Below are 17855 nucleotides of genomic sequence, written 5' to 3'. Positions count from 1 at the left end.
TCACGCCGCCAAACTTACCCTAGTAAAACTGACTATCCTACCGATCCTCGACTTCGGCGATGTCATCTACAAAATTGCCTCCAACACTCTACTCAGCAAACTGGATGCAGTTTATCACAGTGCCATCCGTTTTGTCACTAAAGCACCTTATACCACCCACCACTGCGACTTGTATGCTCTAGTCGGCTGGAAGGACTGCCTGCTCCAGCGGAGTCTCCTTCCGGAGACACCCAGGGATAAGTAATCCCACCGCTACATATTCCATTGTGTCCCGCCAGACCCACTGGCTCCAGGTCATCTACAAGTCCATGCTAGGTAAAGCTCCGCCTTATCTCAGTTCACTGGTCACGATGGCAACACCCATCCATAGCACGCCCTCCAGCAGGTGTATCTCACTGATCATCCCTAAAGCCAACACCTCATTTGGCCGCCTTTCGTTTCCAGTACTCTGCTGCCTGTGACTGGAACAAATTGCAAAAATCCCTGAAGTTGGAGACTATTTTATCTCCCCTCACCAACTTCAAACATGTGCTATCTGAGCAGCGATGGCAACAACCGATCCAGCTGCAGCTGTACATAGTCTATTGGTAAATAGCCCACCCATTTTCACCTACCTCATCCCCACACTGTTTTTATTTATTTACTTTTCTGCTCTTTTGCACACCAGTATCTCTACCTGTACATGACCATCTGATCATTTATCACTCCAGTGCTAATCTGCAAAATTGTAATTATTCGCCTACCTCCTCATGCCTTTTGCACACAATGTATAGACTCGCCTTTTTTTGTACTGTGTTATTGACTTGTTAATTGTTTACTCCATGTGTAACTCTGTGTTGTCTGTTCACACTGCTAAGCTTTATCTTGGCCAGGTCGCAGTTGCAAATGAGAACTTGTTCTCAACTAGCCTACTTGGTTAAATAAAGGTGAAATAAAAATAAAATAAAAAGAGTCAATGTGGAGGTTATATACAGGGTGTTACGGTACAGAGTTAATGTGGAGACTATATACAGGGTGTTACGGTACAGAGTCAATGTGGAGACTATATACAGGGTGTTACGGTACAGAGTCAATGTGGAGACTATATACAGGGTGTTACGGTACAGAGTCAATGTGGAGGCTATATACAGGGTGTTACGGTACAGAGTCAATGTGGAGGCTATATACAGGGTGTTACGGTACAGAGTTTGAGGCCAACTGCCTGTAATGTGGATGTATTCAGGACAGAACACACACACACACACACATAAAAAGAGAGGGGAGGTGGGTATTGACGTCATCTTTACACTACAGAGGGACATTCCTGATGACACCTCACCTCTACCGTTCCCATGACAACTCTGACTCCCACTCGGAGCGTCTTGGCTCGTCCAACGCGGTTGCAGTGTTATTTGCAGAGAGAGAGAGAGAGAGAGAGCGAGAGGCAGAAAGAGAGTGACAGAGAGGCACATTGCAGCCTCTTTAGTTCTGAGAGTAATGTAGAAGAGGGTAATGCAACTGTGTTGCTCATGGATGAGGGCACGTTGCTATGAGAGCGATTGTGCTGATCCCAGAGCTGTGACGTCCTCATCACATTCATTACCGCTGCAGAAATCCCAACCAACACTGGGCCTCCACCATCCCCCAACACACACACACACATGCAGACTACACACAGACATGCAGACTACACACACAGACATGCAGACTACACACACAGACATGCAAACTACACACACAGACATGTAGACTACAGACAGACAGACAGACAGACAGTGACCTGGCTCTAGCCAGTAGTAGTGTACTATGTAGGGAATATGGCCCTGGTCAGTAGTAGTGTACTATGTAGGGAATATGGCCCTGGTCAGTAGTAGTGTACTATGTAGGGAATATGGCCCAGTAGTAGTGTACTATGTAGGGAATATGGCCCTGGTCAGTAGTAGTGTACTATGTAGGGAATATGGCCCTGGTCAGTAGTAGTGTACTATGTAGGGAATATGGCCCTGGTCAGTAGTAGTGTACTATGTAGGGAATATGGCTCTAGCCAGTAGTAGTGTACTATGTAGGGAATATGGCCCTGGTCAGTAGTAGTGTACTATGTAGGGAATATGGCCCTGGTCAGTAGTAATGTACTATGTAGGCAACTCTTTGGTAACGGGTCTATTGCTGTCTATCTCTAAATTATTTTTAATGTATCTCTCTCTCTCTTTCCATCTCTCTCCTCTTCCACAGTGCGTCCACAACAGACCTGTCAGGTTACGACCCAGGTTACCTGAGGAAGAGTCCAGACCAGTACAGTTCTAGAGGAAGTATGGAGAGCCTTGGGGAGCACCACGGCCACCCAGCCTACAGGTGCTGCTCTTGTTAATGGGGCCTTTTTTTATCCTCAATCATTTTCAATGTGTGTAATGCTGTCTGTCTCCGTTGTCTCAGCCTGCTACCTTTATTATGTAATCAAATCATTCAATCAAATAACTCCTCTCCCCTCCTCTCCTCTCCTCTCCTCTCCTCTCCTCTCCTCTCCTCTCCTCTCCTCTCCCTCTCCCTCTCCCTCCCCTCCCCCTCCCCCTCCCCCCCTCCCTCCCCCTCCCCCCTCCCCTCCTCCCTCCCCCTCCCCTCCCCCTCCCCCTCCCCTCCCCCTCCCCTCCCCCCTCCCCCCCCCCCCTCCTCCTCCCTCCCTCTCCCTCCCCTCCCTCTCCCCCCCCTCTCCTCCTCCTCCCTCCCCTCCCTCCTCCCTCCCCCCCTCCCCTCCCCTCCTCTCCCTCTCCCCTCCCCTCCTCCTCCTCTCCCCTCCCCCTCCCTCCCTCCTCCCTCCTCTCCCTCCTCCCCTCTCCTCCTCTCCCTCCTCTCCCTCTCCTCTCCCTCCTCCTCTCCCCTCCCCCTCCCCTCCTCTCCCTCTCCTCTCCCCTCCCCCCTCATCTCCTCTCCTCTCCTCTCCTCTCCCCTCCCCCCTCCTATCCTCTCCTCCTCTCCCCTCCCCTCCCTCTCCCTCCTCTCCCCTCCCCTCCCTCCTCTCCTCCTCTCCCCTCCTCTCCTCTCCTCTCCTCTCTACAGTTCTTCCTGCCACCAGCTGTCTGCCTCCAAGTCCTCCAACAGCATGGACCACCTTCACAGCAAAAGGGACTCAGCCTACTCCTCCTTCTCTACCAGCTCTAGTATCCCAGAGTACCTAGCGGCCACTCCGACCTTTAGTAAGGAGAGGTCATACTCCATGGAGACGGTTCCACAGAGGGGTGGGGTTAGCGGGGGAGGGGCCGTGGCGGAGGGCATGCACCATGCTGACATACGATACATCCGTACGGTCTACGACCCCCAGCAGGGAGGTGCCCGAGAGCACGAGGTCAGCTCCGCTGCGTTGCTACGCAACCACGAGGCCAGCAGGGCGGGTTCTCATAGTGGGGGCAAGGCCTCCTGTCACCGCGGCAGTAGTAGCTGTAGTAACAACAGTAGCGGAAGCAACGGCGGTAATAACCCCAAACGACACAGCGTTGGGCCAATCTGGGGTCAGTCTCAATCCGCCAGCCGCAGTTCCTATGAAAGCCTGAAGGGGGCGCCGGCTCCTCCCATGCGGAGTGACAGCTACGCGGCGATCAGGCACCACGAGAGGCCCAATTCCTGGTCCAGCCTGGAGCAGACTCGCTCCCTCAGGGCTCTCCACAAGGGGTCCACCTCCTCCTGGTACCACTCCTCTGGCTCCGTGGCCTCCGGCTCGGGGAAGGGCTCCTACGGGGCCGAGGGCCAGCTCCACACCGTCATAGAGAAGAGTCCTGAAAGCAGGTATTTAGTCTATTCTATTGTATCCATTGGCTTCTGCGTTTTTTTACCTGACGTTAGTGCTCTGTCTACATGTCAATATCACTGAGAGGAACTGTCAACTGTGGGACCTTATATAGACAGGTGTGAGCCTTTCCAAATCATGTCCAATCAATTGAATTTACCACAGGTGGACTACAATCAAGTTGTAGAAACATCTCAAGGATGATCATTGGAAACAGGATGTACCTGAGCTCTATTTAGAGTCTCATAGCAAAGGGTCTGAATACTTATGTAAATAAGTATTGGCTTTTTTCCTTTTTTTTTTAATAGATTTTCCAACATTTTTAAAACCTGTTTTCGCTTTGTCGTTATGGGGTATTGTGTGTAGATTGATGATGGGAAAATAATTGAATCAATTTTAGAACAAGGCTGTAACAAAATGTGAAATTAGTCAGGGGTCTGAATACTTTCCCGAATTGCACTGTACTTTGTATCCCTCATTTACTGAAGTGTTTCCATTATTTTGGCAGTTACCTGTTCTGTTGTTGCTGTTCGTTGTCTTTGTTCCAGTTTCTCCTGTTCTGTTGTTGCTGTTCGTTGTCTTCCAGTTTCTCCTGTTCTGTTGTTGCTGTACGTTGTCTTTGTTCCAGTTTCTCCTGCTTCTCCTGTTCTGCTGTTCAGTTGTCTTTGTTGCCAGCTTCTTCCTGTTCTGTTGTTGCTTACGTTGTCTTTGTTCCAGCTTCTCCTGTTCTGTTGTTGCTGTTCGTTGTCTTTGTTCTAGTTTCTCCTGTTCTGTTGTTGCTGTTCTGTTGTTGCCAGTTCCAGTTTCTCCTGTTCTTTGTTCTAGCTTCTCCTGTCTTTGTTCCAGCTTCTCCTGTTCTGTTGTTGCTGTACGTTGTCTTTGTTCCAGTTTCTCCTGTTCTGTTGTTGCTGTACGTTGTCTTTGTTCCAGCTTCTCCTGTTCTGTTGTTGCTGTACGTTGTCTTTGTTCTAGTTTCTCCTGTTCTACGTTGTCTTTGTTCTAGTTTTGTTGCTGTACGTTGTCGTTGTCTTTGTTCCAGTCTTTGTTCCAGTTTCTCCTGTTCTGTTGTTGCTGTACGTTGTCTTTGTTCCAGTTTCTCCTGTTCTGTTGTTGCTGTTCGTTGTCTTTGTTCCAGTTTCTCCTGTTCTGTTGTTGCTGTACGTTGTCTTTGTTCCAGCTTCTCCTGTTCTGTTGTTGCTGTACGTTGTCTTTGTTCTAGTTTCTCCTGTTCTGTTGTTGCTGTACGTTGTCTTTGTTCTAGTTTCTCCTGTTCTGTTGTTGCTGTACGTTGTCTTTATTCCAGCTTCTCCTGTTCTGTTGTTGCTGTACGTTGTCTTTGTTCTAGTTTCTCCTATTCTGTTGTTGCTGTTCGTTGTCTTTGTTCTAGTTTCTTCTGTTCTATTATTGCTGTACGTTGTCTTTGTTCCAGCTTCTCCTGTTCTGTTGTTGCTGTACGTTGTCTTTGTTCCAGCTTCTCCTGTTCTGTTGTTGCTGTACGTTGTCTTTGTTCCAGCTTCTCCTGTTCTGTTGTTGCTGTACGTTGTCTTTGTTCCAGCTTCTCCTGTTCTGTTGTTGCTGTACGTTGTGATGTAAAGGTTCTTCCTCTTCTTCTTCTTCTTCTTCTAGCCCCACCATCAAGCCCAAACAGGGCGTGGGTCAAGTCCCCCAGCCCCCTGGCCGCCTCATGTCGCCCCAGGGCATCTACCCCGTGCCCCCTCCAGAGACCCACTATGCACACATGCCCACCAGCAGCCCCAGCCCCAGCAGTGTGTACCCAGGCCTGGCCAGGGAGAGCAGTCTGAGCAGACAGAGAGAGCTCCAGGGGTTAGGAGTGGGGGTCAGTGTGGATACAGGGATTGAGGTATCTGTAGAGAATGGATACCAAAGCAACACTTTCAACTCTTATGTCACCTGTTCCAACCAGCCTCAGCATCATGACTTAGCTCCGCCTCCAACCAAACAGCCAGCCCAGCCTGTTAACAGAGGGGGTGACAGAGGACATGAGGAGACTCAAACCAAACAGGGTCTATCCGGGTCTCATTTGAAGGGGGAGGGACAAACCGTCTCCCGAAGGCAGAGCCAGCAAGGTCATGGACAGGGTCAGGTATACAGACCCTCCTCAGCCCAGTCCATAGGCCAGGAGAGGAGGGACCCATACACTCCAGTCCAGCCGCGGAGAGAGAGGCTACCCAGGTATTCCCAGGGCTCAGAGAGTTACACTGAGAAGCATCAGGTCAGACACACTGAACACAGCCATCCAGACACTCAGCCTCCCACTACCATGCCCACTAAGATAACCAAGGGCCACGTTCCTCAGGGGAGCAGGCCTAGCAGTACCCCAGCCAAAGGGCCTGATCATCGGGTCAACAACCAGAGGTCCAGGTCCCCCCTCCGGCACTACAGCGACCCCAGTCCACCCCACCACCAGAAGAACCAGAGGGGACCAGAGCACCCTCTGACCCGGCTAGAGAATGCCCTAGCGGAGGTTCAGCGTTGTGCCAGTCCAGAGAGCTCCACTAGGAGTCGGAGCAGCCACCAGAGGAACCCGTCTGTCCTGGAGAAGGTAAACCGGTTCGAGCGCCACGAGCAGAGGAAACAGAGGAGTCAAAGCATCAATGCCACCCACACCAACCTGGGACCCTCCTCCTCCCGTCCAACTCAGCCCCAGCCTCAGCCCAAGCACCATGAGAGGGCCATGAGCTATGGTACTGGTATGGATGACCTGCGTAACATGCTGGAGAGAAGCAGCAGCCCCAGCAGCACCTGCAGAACACTGAGTTCCTCCTCTAGCGCACATCATGGGAAAACTATGGTGTCCCACAAGGGTCATCATTACGCAGAGCAGCAGAGGCCAGGGAGTTGTAACCAAGCCAAGCCCCAGACCTCCAGGGACCCCCACCACCAGCCGAACCCCATGGACTCTAACCCTGGCTCGGCCCTACAGAGGAGCAGGAGCACCTTCCAACTGGGGAGCCAGGAGGAGAATGGCCATGACAGGGACAGGTAACTGCTCTACTGTACCTAATGTGAATTATATCTGTTCAGTTTATTGTAGTTAGAATCATTTCACCAGGTCTACGTCGTGGCACATGTTAATGTGTGCGTAGCTAATTAAAGTGATTGTGATTCTGGCAGAGAGTTCCATTGGAGGGATGACCTGCAGGTCCTACTGGGGACCATCCAGGATACGTCTTTTAACCGGGCCTACAGGGACAGTATCAAGGACGCCCAGTCCAAGGTGCTCCGATCCACCTCCTTCAGACGCAGGGACCTGGGAATCAGCTCCAGCTCCAACCAGAGCTCCAACAACCCCCCTCCTGTAGTCAACAACAACGCCCCTCCTGGTGTCAACAACAACGCCCCTCCTGGTGTCAACAACAACCCCCCTCCTGTCCCCGCTAAGCACTTATCCTTGGAGCGGAAGGCAGTGGCCCCCAAGACCGGTCCCAAATCCTCCATTGTCACCACCACTGTCCCAGCCTCCGCCCCAGCCACTCCCCTGTCCCCTCACACCCCCAAAGAGAGGCACACGATCACCACCCCAGACCCAGTCCCAGCCCCAACCACCTCTCCCTCCCCTCACACCCCCAAAGAGAGGCACACGATCACCACCCCAGACCCAGTCCCAGCCCCAACCACCTCTCCCTCCCCTCACACCCCCAAAGAGAGGCACGTTGTCAACCCCAAGCCCGAGAGGTTCAGCCCTCCAGAGCTCCCCAGTGTCCCAGCCTTGGGCCCACCAGTCCCGGCCCGAATCGGTGGGCGTAAGAGGCTCACAATGGAGCAGAAGAAGAGATCGTACTCTGAGCCAGAGAGCATGCACGAGGTAGGTGAACGTATCCAGGATGCCGCCGTCTTGGATCAAAGTACTTAAAGGTAGACTCAGCGAGGTGGCATTGCTACAAACACCACCGCCGATATTGAGATGAGCGTAATCACAGATGATCTGTGCACGGATGTGCTTTACACTGCTACAGTGTGGTTCTAGTCTCAGGCTTTTAACGCTCTTAGTTGTTGTGGAAATCGACTCACTATGCGTTTACTTCATGTATGCAACGTCACCTTGCTACCTTACTGCCCTCCATTCAGGGGGGGGCTGCACTGACTCTGTGCCTCTCTTCTAGGTGGGGTTAGAGTCTGACCCGAGGAGGAGTGCCCAGCACCAGCAGATCCTGTTCCAAGGCACAGAGACCAGCGTGACAGACCGCAGGAGGAAGTTTGAGATGGCAACCAGTCGCAGCCTGAGCTCCAGCTCCCAGGCTCCTCAGGCCCTCCAGGGCTCCCGGGCTCCTCAGGCCCTCCAGGGCTCCCAGGCTCCTCAGGCCCTCCAGGGCTCCCAGGCTCCTCAGGCCCTCCAGGGCTCCCGGGCTGGTCTAGCCGTCTCCCGGCCGGAGCTCTGGCAGCTGCAGCAGGATGCCCTGGCCGACTACATGGAGAGGAAGAGAGGCGGGAGGACAGACAGGGACAGGTCCGAGGAGAGACGGCATCGTCACCGGCCCCACAGTGCCTACCTCCAGCCCTTCACAGACACCCAGAGTGTCTCTTCCACCTCCACCACCAGCCTAGCCTCTCTCCAGGATCTGTTTGGCCCAGAAAGGAGCCTGTCTGGTGAGGAAAGGCTCTGCTCCACCCTGCCTCCTGGTCTGCAGCTCCAGGACAGTATCTACCCAAGCAGGGTGACCGCACCACACATCCATGCCCAGGCCCCCACCTCAGTCTCCACCTCCCACCAATACCCCACTGGATTTGGATCCAACAGGCCTCTGGAGGGAGTCCCAGCCCAGGCCTACGAGGCTTTCCGGAGCCAGCGAGGCGATGTGGCCTTTGAAAGAACGGCTCCAGCCCGCAGCTCTGGGAAGTCCGCCTCAGCGGAGGATCTTCTAGAAAACTCAGAGGAGAGGCCTGCACCACAGCACTTCAGATCCCACTCCTCGCCCTCTGTAGAGAGGCTCAACCAGGTACACTCTCTGCCTTTTAGATTTTATTTGAATGAAATGCTACTCTGCTACAAGACTAAAATAGAAGCGCCACGCAATTCAGTTCCATAAAAATAGCTGACTTTAGGTCTAGTTTTATCTGTATATCTCAGGTATATTAACTAGCCTGGTCCCAGATCTCTTTGTGCTTATGGGGGTAGATATTGCAGACAGATTGTAGCTTCTGTCAATGTAATTGTCGGCATCATTTCCTATCCCCCATATATGTTTTTACAAATATATATATATAAACTCAGCAAAATAATAAACGTTCTCTCACTGTCAACTGCGTTTATTTTCAGCAAACTTAACATGTGTAAATATTTGTATAAACATAAGATTCAACAACTGAGACATAAACTGAACAAGTTCCACAGACATGTGACTAACAGAAATGGAATAATGTGTCTCTGAACAAAGGGGGGGTCAGAATCAAAAGTAACAGTCAGTATCTGGTGTGGCCACCAGCTGCATTAAGTACTGCAGTGCATCTCCTCCTCATGGACTGCACCAGATTTGCCCGTTCTTGCTGTGAGATGTTACTCCACTCGTCCACCAAGGCACCTGCAAGTTCCTGGACATTTCTGGGGGGAATGGCCCGAGCCATCACCCTCCGATCCAACAGGTCCCGATGTTCTTAATGGGATTGAGATCAGGGCACATCGCTGGCCATGGCAGAACACTGACATTCCTGTCTTGCAGGAAATCACGCACAGAACGAGCAGTATGGCTGGTGGTATTGTCATGCTGGAGGGTCATGTCAGGATGAGCCTGCAGGAAGGGTACAACATGAGGGAGGAGGATGTCTTCCCTATAACGCACAGCGTTGAAATTGTCTACAATGACAACAAGCTCAGTCCGATGATGCTGTGACACACCACCCCAGACCATGACGGACCCTCCACTTCCAAATCGATCCCGCTCCAGAGTACAGGTCTCGATGTAACGCTCATTCCATCGACAATAAATGTGAATCCGACGATAAGTTTCAGTCGCCGATGACTGCTCCAATAAGCCCCATATGCACAGCCGCGGGGAGATGTTGGTGGGTGGAGGCGCTAAAATGTTTAGCATGCTCTACAGACGCATTATAGGTCCGCTGATACAGGACTAGTACAGGGTTAGGGTTAGTACTACTCGAATACAGGACTAGTAAAGGGTTAGGGTTAGTACTACTCTAATACAGGACTAGTAAAGGGTTAGGGTTAGTACTACTCTAATACAGGACTAGTAAAGGGTTAGTACTACTCTAGTACAGGACTAGTAAAGGGTTAGGGTTAGTACTACTCTAATACAGGACTAGAAAAGGATTAGGGTTAGTACTACTCTAATACAGGACTAGTAAAGGATTAGTACTACTCTAATACAGGACTAGTAAAGGGTTAGGGTTAGTACTACTCTAATACAGGACTAGTAAAGGGTTAGGGTTAGTACTACTCTAATACAGGACTAGTAAAGGGTTAGTACTACTCGAATACAGGACTAGTAAAGGGTTAGGGTTAGTACTACTCTAATACAGGACTAGTAAAGGATTAGTACTACTCTAATACAGGACTAGTAAAGGATTAGGGTTAGTACTACTCTAATACAGGACTAGAAAAGGATTAGGGTTAGTACTACTCTAATACAGGACTAGTAAAGGATTAGTACTACTCTAATACAGGACTAGTAAAGGGTTAGGGTTAGTACTACTCTAATACAGGACTAGTAAAGGGTTAGGGTTAGTACTACTCTAATACAGGACTAGTAAAGGATTAGTACTACTCTAATACAGGACTAGTAAAGGATTAGGGTTAGTACTACTCTAATACAGGACTAGTAAAGGGTTAGTACTACTCGAATACAGGACTAGTAAAGGGTTAGGGTTAGTACTACTCTAATACAGGACTAGTAAAGGGTTAGTACTACTCTAATACAGGACTAGAAAAGGATTAGGGTTAGTACTACTCTAATACAGGACTAGTAAAGGATTAGTATTACTCTAATACAGGACTAGTAAAGGGTTAGGGTTAGTACTACTCTAATACAGGACTAGTAAAGGGTTAGTACTACTCGAATACAGGACTAGTAAAGGATTCGGGTTAGTACTACTCTAATACAGGACTAGTAAAGGATTAGGGTTAGTACTACTCTAATACAGGACTAGTAAAGGATTAGGGTTAGTACTACTCTAATACAGGACTAGTAAAGGATTAGTACTACTCTAATACAGGACTAGTAAAGGATTAGGGTTAGTACTACTCTAATACAGGACTAGTAAAGGGTTAGTACTACTCGAATACAGGACTAGTAAAGGGTTAGGGTTAGTACTACTCTAATACAGGACTAGTAAAGGGTTAGGGTTAGTACTACTCTAATACAGAACTAGTAAAGGGTTAGGGTTAGTACTACTCTAATACAGGACTAGTAAAGGACTAGTACTACTCTAATACAGGACTAGTAAAGGGTTAGTACTACTCTAATACAGGACTAGTAAAGGATTAGTACTACTCTAATACAGGACTAGTAAAGGATTAGGGTTAGTACTACTCTAATACAGGACTAGTAAAGGGTTAGTACTACTCTAATACAGGACTAGTAAAGGGTTAGGGTTAGTACTACTCTAATACAGGACTAGTAAAGGGTTAGTACTACTCTAATACAGGACTAGTAAAGAGTTGGGGTTAGTACTACTCTAATACAGGACTAGTAAAGGGTTAGGGTTAGTACTACTCTAATACAGGACTAGTAAAGGGTTAGGGTTAGTACTACTCTAATACAGGACTAGTAAAGGGTTAGTACTACTCTAATACAGGACTAGTAAAGGGTTAGTACTACTCTAATACAGGACTAGTAAAGGGTTAGTACTACTCTAATACAGGACTAGTAAAGGGTTAGTACTACTATAATACAGGACTAGTAAAGGGTTCGTATTACTCTAATACAGGACTAGTAAAGGGTTAGGGTTAGTACTACTCTAATACAGGACTAGTAAAGGGTTAGTACTACTCTAATACAGGTTAGGGTTAGTACTACTCTAATACAGGACTAGTAAAGGGTTAGTATTACTCTAATACAGGACTAGTAAAGGGTTAGGGTTAGTACTACTCTAATACAGGACTAGTAAAGGGTTAGTACTACTCTAATACAGGACTAGTAAAGGGTTAGTACTACTCTAATACAGGACTAGTAAAGGGTTAGTACTACTCTAATACAGGACTAGTAAAGGGTTAGTACTACTCTAATACAGGACTAGTAAAGGATTAGTACTACTCTAATACAGGACTAGTAAAGGGTTAGTAATACAGGACTAGTAAAGGTTAGTACTACTCTAATACAGGACTAGTAAAGGGTTAGTACTACTCTAATACAGGACTAGTAAAGGGTTAGTACTACTCTAATACAGGACTAGTAAAGGGTTAGTACTACTCTAATAGGACTAGGGTTAGTACTACTCTAATACAGGACTAGTAAAGGGTTAGTACTACTCTAATACAGGACTAGTAAAGGGGGTTAGTACTACTCTAATACAGGACTAGTAAAGGGTTAGTACTACTCTAATACAGGACTAGTAAAGGGTTAGTACTACTCTAATACAGGACTAGTAAAGGGTTAGTACTACTCTAATACAGGACTAGTAAAGGGTTAGGGTTAGTACTACTCTAATACAGGACTAGTAAAGGGTTAGTACTACTCTAATACAGGACTAGTAAAGGGTTAGTACTACTCTAATACAGGACTAGTAAAGGGTTAGTACTACTCTAATACAGGACTAGTAAAGGGTTAGTACTACTCTAATACAGGACTAGTAAAGGGTTAGTACTACTCTAATACAGGACTAGTAAAGGGTAATACAGGTTAGTACTACTCTAATACAGGACTAGTAAAGGGTTAGTACTACTCTAATACAGGACTAGTAAAGGGTTAGTACTACTCTAATACAGGACTAGTAAAAGGGTTAGTACTACTCTAATACAGGACTAGTAAAGAGGGTTAGTACTACTCTAATACAGGACTAGTAAAGGGTTAGTACTACTCTAATACAGGACTAGTAAAGGGTTAGGGTTAGTACTACTCTAATACAGGACTAGTAAAGGGTTAGTACTACTCTAATACAGGACTAGTAAAGGGTTAGTACTACTCTAATACAGGACTAGTAAAGGGTTAGTACTACTCTAATACAGGACTAGTAAAGAGTTAGTACTACTCTAATACAGGACTAGTAAAGGGTTAGTACTACTATAATACAGGACTAGTAAAGGGTTAGGGTTAGTACTACTCTAATACAGGACTAGTAAAGGGTTAGTACTACTCTAATACAGGACTAGTAAAGGGTTAGTACTACTCTAATACAGGACTAGTAAAGGGTTAGTACTACTCTAATACAGGACTAGTAAAGGGTTAGTACTACTCTAATACAGGACTAGTAAAGGGTTAGTACTACTCTAATACAGGACTAGTAAAGGGTTAGTACTACTCTAATACAGGACTAGTAAAGGGTTAGTACTACTCTAATACAGGACTAGTAAAGGGTTAGTACTACTCTAATACAGGACTAGTAAAGGGTTAGTACTACTCTAATACAGGACTAGTAAAGGGTTAGTACTACTCTAATACAGGACTAGTAAAGGGTTAGTACTACTCTAATACAGGACTAGTAAAGGGTTAGTACTACTCTAATACAGGGTTAGTACTACTCTAATACAGGACTAGTAAAGGGTTAGTACTACTCTAATACACGACTAGTAAAGGGTTAGTACTACTCTAATACAGGACTAGTAAAGGGTTAGTACTACTCTAATACAGGACTAGTAAAGGGTTAGTACTACTCTAATACAGGACTAGTAAAGGGTTAGTACTACTCTAATACAGGACTAGTAAAGGGTTAGTACTACTCTAATACAGGACTAGTAAAGGGTTAGTACTACTCTAATACAGGACTAGTAAAGGGTTAGTACTACTCTAATACAGGACTAGTAAAGGGTTAGTACTACTCTAATACAGGACTAGTAAAGGGTTAGTACTACTCTAATACAGGACTAGTAAAGGGTTAGTACTACTCTAATACAGGACTAGTAAAGGGTTAGTACTACTCTAATACAGGACTAGTAAAGGTTAGTACTACTCTAATACAGGACTAGTAAAGGGTTAGTACTACTCTAATACAGGACTAGTAAAGTACTACTCTAATACAGGACTTAGGGTTAGTACTACTCTAATACAGGACTAGTAAAGGGTTAGTACTACTCTAATACAGGACTAGTAAAGGGTTAGTACTACTCTAATACAGGACTAGTAAAGGGTTAGTACTACTCTAATACAGGACTAGTAAAAAGTACTACTCTAATACAGGACTAGTAAAGGGTTAGTACTACTCTAATACAGGACTAGTAAAGGGTTAGTACTACTCTAATACAGGACTAGTAAAGGGTTAGTACTACTCTAATACAGGACTAGTAAAGGGTTAGTACTACTCTAATACAGGACTAGTAAAGGGTTAGGGTTAGTACTACTCTAATACAGGACTAGTAAAGGGTTAGTACTACTCTAATACAGGACTAGTAAAGGGTTAGTACTACTCTAATACAGGACTAGTAAAGGGTTAGTACTACTCTAATACAGGACTAGTAAAGGGTTAGTACTACTCTAATACAGGACTAGTAAAGGGTTAGTACTACTCTAATACAGGACTAGTAAAGGGTTAGTACTACTCTAATACAGGACTAGTAAAGGGTTAGTACTACTCTAATACAGGACTAGTAAAGGGTTAGTACTACTCTAATACAGGACTAGTAAAGGGTTAGTACTACTCTAATACAGGACTAGTAAAAGGGTTAGTACTACTCTAATACAGGACTAGTAAAGGGTTAGTACTACTCTAATACAGGACTAGTAAAGGGTTAGTACTACTCTAATACAGGACTAGTAAAGGGTTAGTACTACTCTAATACAGGACTAGTAAAGGGTTAGTACTACTCTAATACAGGACTAGTAAAGGGTTAGTACTACTCTAATACAGGACTAGTAAAGGGTTAGTACTACTCTAATACAGGACTAGTAAAGGGTTAGTACTACTCTAATACAGGACTAGTAAAGGGTTAGGGTTAGTAATAAGGACTAGTAAAGGGTTAGTACTACTCTAATACAGGACTAGTAAAGGGTTAGTACTACTCTAATACAGGACTAGTAAAAGGGTTAGTACTACTCTAATACAGGACTAGTAAAGGGTTAGTACTACTCTAATACAGGACTAGTAAAGGGTTAGGGTTAGTACTACTCTAATACAGGACTAGTAAAGGGTTAGTACTACTCTAATACAGGACTAGTAAAGGGTTAGTACTACTCTAATACAGGACTAGTAAAGGGTTAGTACTACTCTAATACAGGACTAGTAAAGGGTTAGTACTACTCTAATACAGGACTAGTAAAGGGTTAGTACTACTCTAATACAGGACTAGTAAAGGTTAGTACTACTCTAATACAGGACTAGTAAAGGGTTAGTACTACTCTAATACAGGACTAGTAAAGGGTTAGTACTACTCTAATACAGGACTAGTAAAGGGACTCTAATAGTAAAGGGTTAGTACTACTCTAATACAGGACTAGTAAAGTTAGGGTTAGTACTACTCTAATACAGGACTAGTAAAGGGTTAGTACTACTCTAATACAGGACTAGTAAAGGGTTAGTACTACTCTAATACAGGACTAGTATACAGGACTAGTATACAGGACTAGTAAAGGGTTAGGGTTAGTACTACTCTAATACAGGACTAGTAAAGGGTTAGTACTACTCTAATACAGGACTAGTAAAAGGGTTAGTACTACTCTAATACAGGACTAGTAAAGGGTTAGTACTACTCTAATACAGGACTAGTAAAGGGTTAGGGTTAGTACTACTCTAATACAGGTTAGTACTACTCTAATACAGGACTAGTAAAGGGTTAGTACTACTCTAATACAGGACTAGTAAAGGGTTAGTACTACTCTAATACAGGACTAGTAAAAGGGTTAGTACTACTCTAATACAGGACTAGTAAAGGGTTAGTACTACTCTAATACAGGACTAGTAAAAGGGTTAGTACTACTCTAATACAGGACTAGTAAAGGGTTAGTACTACTCTAATACAGGTTAAAGGGTTAGTACTACTCTAATACAGGACTAGTAAAGGGTTAGGACTAGTAAAGGGTTAGGTTAGTACTACTCTAATACAGGACTAGTAAAGGGTTAGTACTACTCTAATACAGGACTAGTAAAGGGTTAGTACTACTCTAATACAGGACTAGTAAAAGGTTAGTACTACTCTAATACAGGACTAGTAAAGGGTTAGTACTAGTCTAACACAGGACTAGTAAAGGGTTAGTACTACTCTAATACAGGACTAGTAAAGGGTTAGTACTACTCTAATACAGGACTAGTAAAGGGTTAGTACTACTCTAATACAGGACTAGTAAAGGGTTAGTACTACTCTAATACAGGACTAGTAAAGGTTAGTAAAGGGTTAGGGTTAGTACTACTCTAATACAGGACTAGTAAAGGGTTAGTACTACTCTAATACAGGACTAGTAAAGGGTTAGTACTACTCTAATACAGGACTAGTAAAGGGTTAGTACTACTCTAATACAGGACTAGTAAAGGGTTAGGGTTAGTACTACTCTAATACAGGACTAGTAAAGGTTAGTTAGGACTAGTAAAGGGTTAGTACTACTCTAATACAGGACTAGTAAAGGGTTAGTACTACTCTAATACAGGACTAGTAAAGGGTTAGTACTACTCTAATACAGGACTAGTAAAGGGTTAGTACTACTCTAATACAGGACTAGTAAAGGGTTAGTACTACTCTAATACAGGACTAGTAAAGGGTTAGTACTACTCTAATACAGGACTAGTAAAGGGTTAGTACTACTCTAATACAGGACTAGTAAAGGGTTAGTACTACTCTAATACAGGACTAGTTAGGGTTAGTACTACTCTAATACAGGACTAGTAAAGGGTTAGTACTACTCTAATACAGGACTAGTAAAGGGTTAGTACTACTCTAATACAGGACTAGTAAAGGTTAGTACTACTCTAATACAGGACTAGTAAAGGGTTAGTACTACTCTAATACAGGACTAGTAAAAGGGTTAGTACTACTCTAATACAGGACTAGTAAGGGTTAGTACTACTCTAATACAGGACTAGTAAAGGGTTAGTACTACTATAATACAGGACTAGTAAAGGGTTAGGGTTAGTACTACTCTAATACAGGACTAGTAAAGGGTTAGTACTACTCTAATACAGGACTAGTAAAGGGTTAGTACTACTCTAATACAGGACTAGTAAAGGGTTAGTAGTACTTTATACAGGACTAGTAAAGGGTACTACTCTAATACAGGACTAGTAAAGGGTTAGTACTACTCTAATACAGGACTAGTAAAGGGTAATACAGGACTAGTAAACTACTCTAATACAGGACTAGTAAAGGGTTAGTACTACTCTAATACAGGACTAGTAAAGGGTTAGTACTACTCTAATACAGGACTAGTAAAGGGTTCGTACTACTCTAATACAGGACTAGTAAAGGGTTAGGTTAGTACTACTCTAATACAGGACTAGTAAAGGGTTAGTACTACTCTAATACAGGACTAGTAAAGGGTTAGTACTACTCTAATACAGGACTAGTAAAGGGTTAGTAGTACTCTAATACAGGACTAGTAAAGGGTTAGTATTACTCTAATACAGGACTAGTAAAGGGTTAGTGTTAGTACTACTCTAATACAGGACTACTCTAATACAGGACTAGTAAAGGGTTAGTACTACTCTAATACAGGACTAGTAAAGGGTTAGTACTACTCTAATACAGGACTAGTAAAGGGTTAGTACTACTCTAATACAGGACTAGTAAAGGGTTAGTACTACTCTAATACAGGACTAGTAAAGGGTTAGTACTACTCTAATACAGGACTAGTAAAGGGTTAGTACTACTCTAATACAGGACTAGTAAAGGGTTAGTACTACTCTAATACAGGACTAGTAAAGGGTTAGGGTTAGTACTACTCTAATACAGGACTAGTAAAGGGTTAGTACTACTCTAATACAGGACTAGTAAAGGGTTAGTACTACTCTAATACAGGACTAGTAAAGGGTTAGTACTACTCTAATA

At 45.1% G+C, this 17855-nt stretch overlaps 1 protein-coding gene across 3 annotated transcripts in view; it reads left to right on the top strand.

The window, feature by feature from the left end:
• LOC135518412 (protein Shroom3-like) overlaps positions 1–17855 on the top strand; it is a 76285-nt gene that overhangs the window by 34937 nt on the left and 23493 nt on the right. For all 3 annotated transcript variants that reach the window (XM_064943584.1, XM_064943583.1, XM_064943582.1), the window contains exons 3-7: positions 2212–2331; positions 3034–3756; positions 5384–6760; positions 6893–7583; positions 7882–8715. In XM_064943584.1, coding sequence (XP_064799656.1) covers positions 2212–2331; positions 3034–3756; positions 5384–6760; positions 6893–7583; positions 7882–8715 — 3745 coding nt within the window. The remainder of the gene's footprint in view (positions 1–2211; positions 2332–3033; positions 3757–5383; positions 6761–6892; positions 7584–7881; positions 8716–17855) is intronic.

Source organism: Oncorhynchus masou, chromosome 28 (assembly GCF_036934945.1).
Source record: "Oncorhynchus masou masou isolate Uvic2021 chromosome 28, UVic_Omas_1.1, whole genome shotgun sequence".
Lineage (NCBI taxonomy): Eukaryota > Metazoa > Chordata > Actinopteri > Salmoniformes > Salmonidae > Oncorhynchus > Oncorhynchus masou.
Note: the sequence above shows the minus strand (reverse complement) of the source record. Positions and strands in the feature narration are given on the sequence as shown.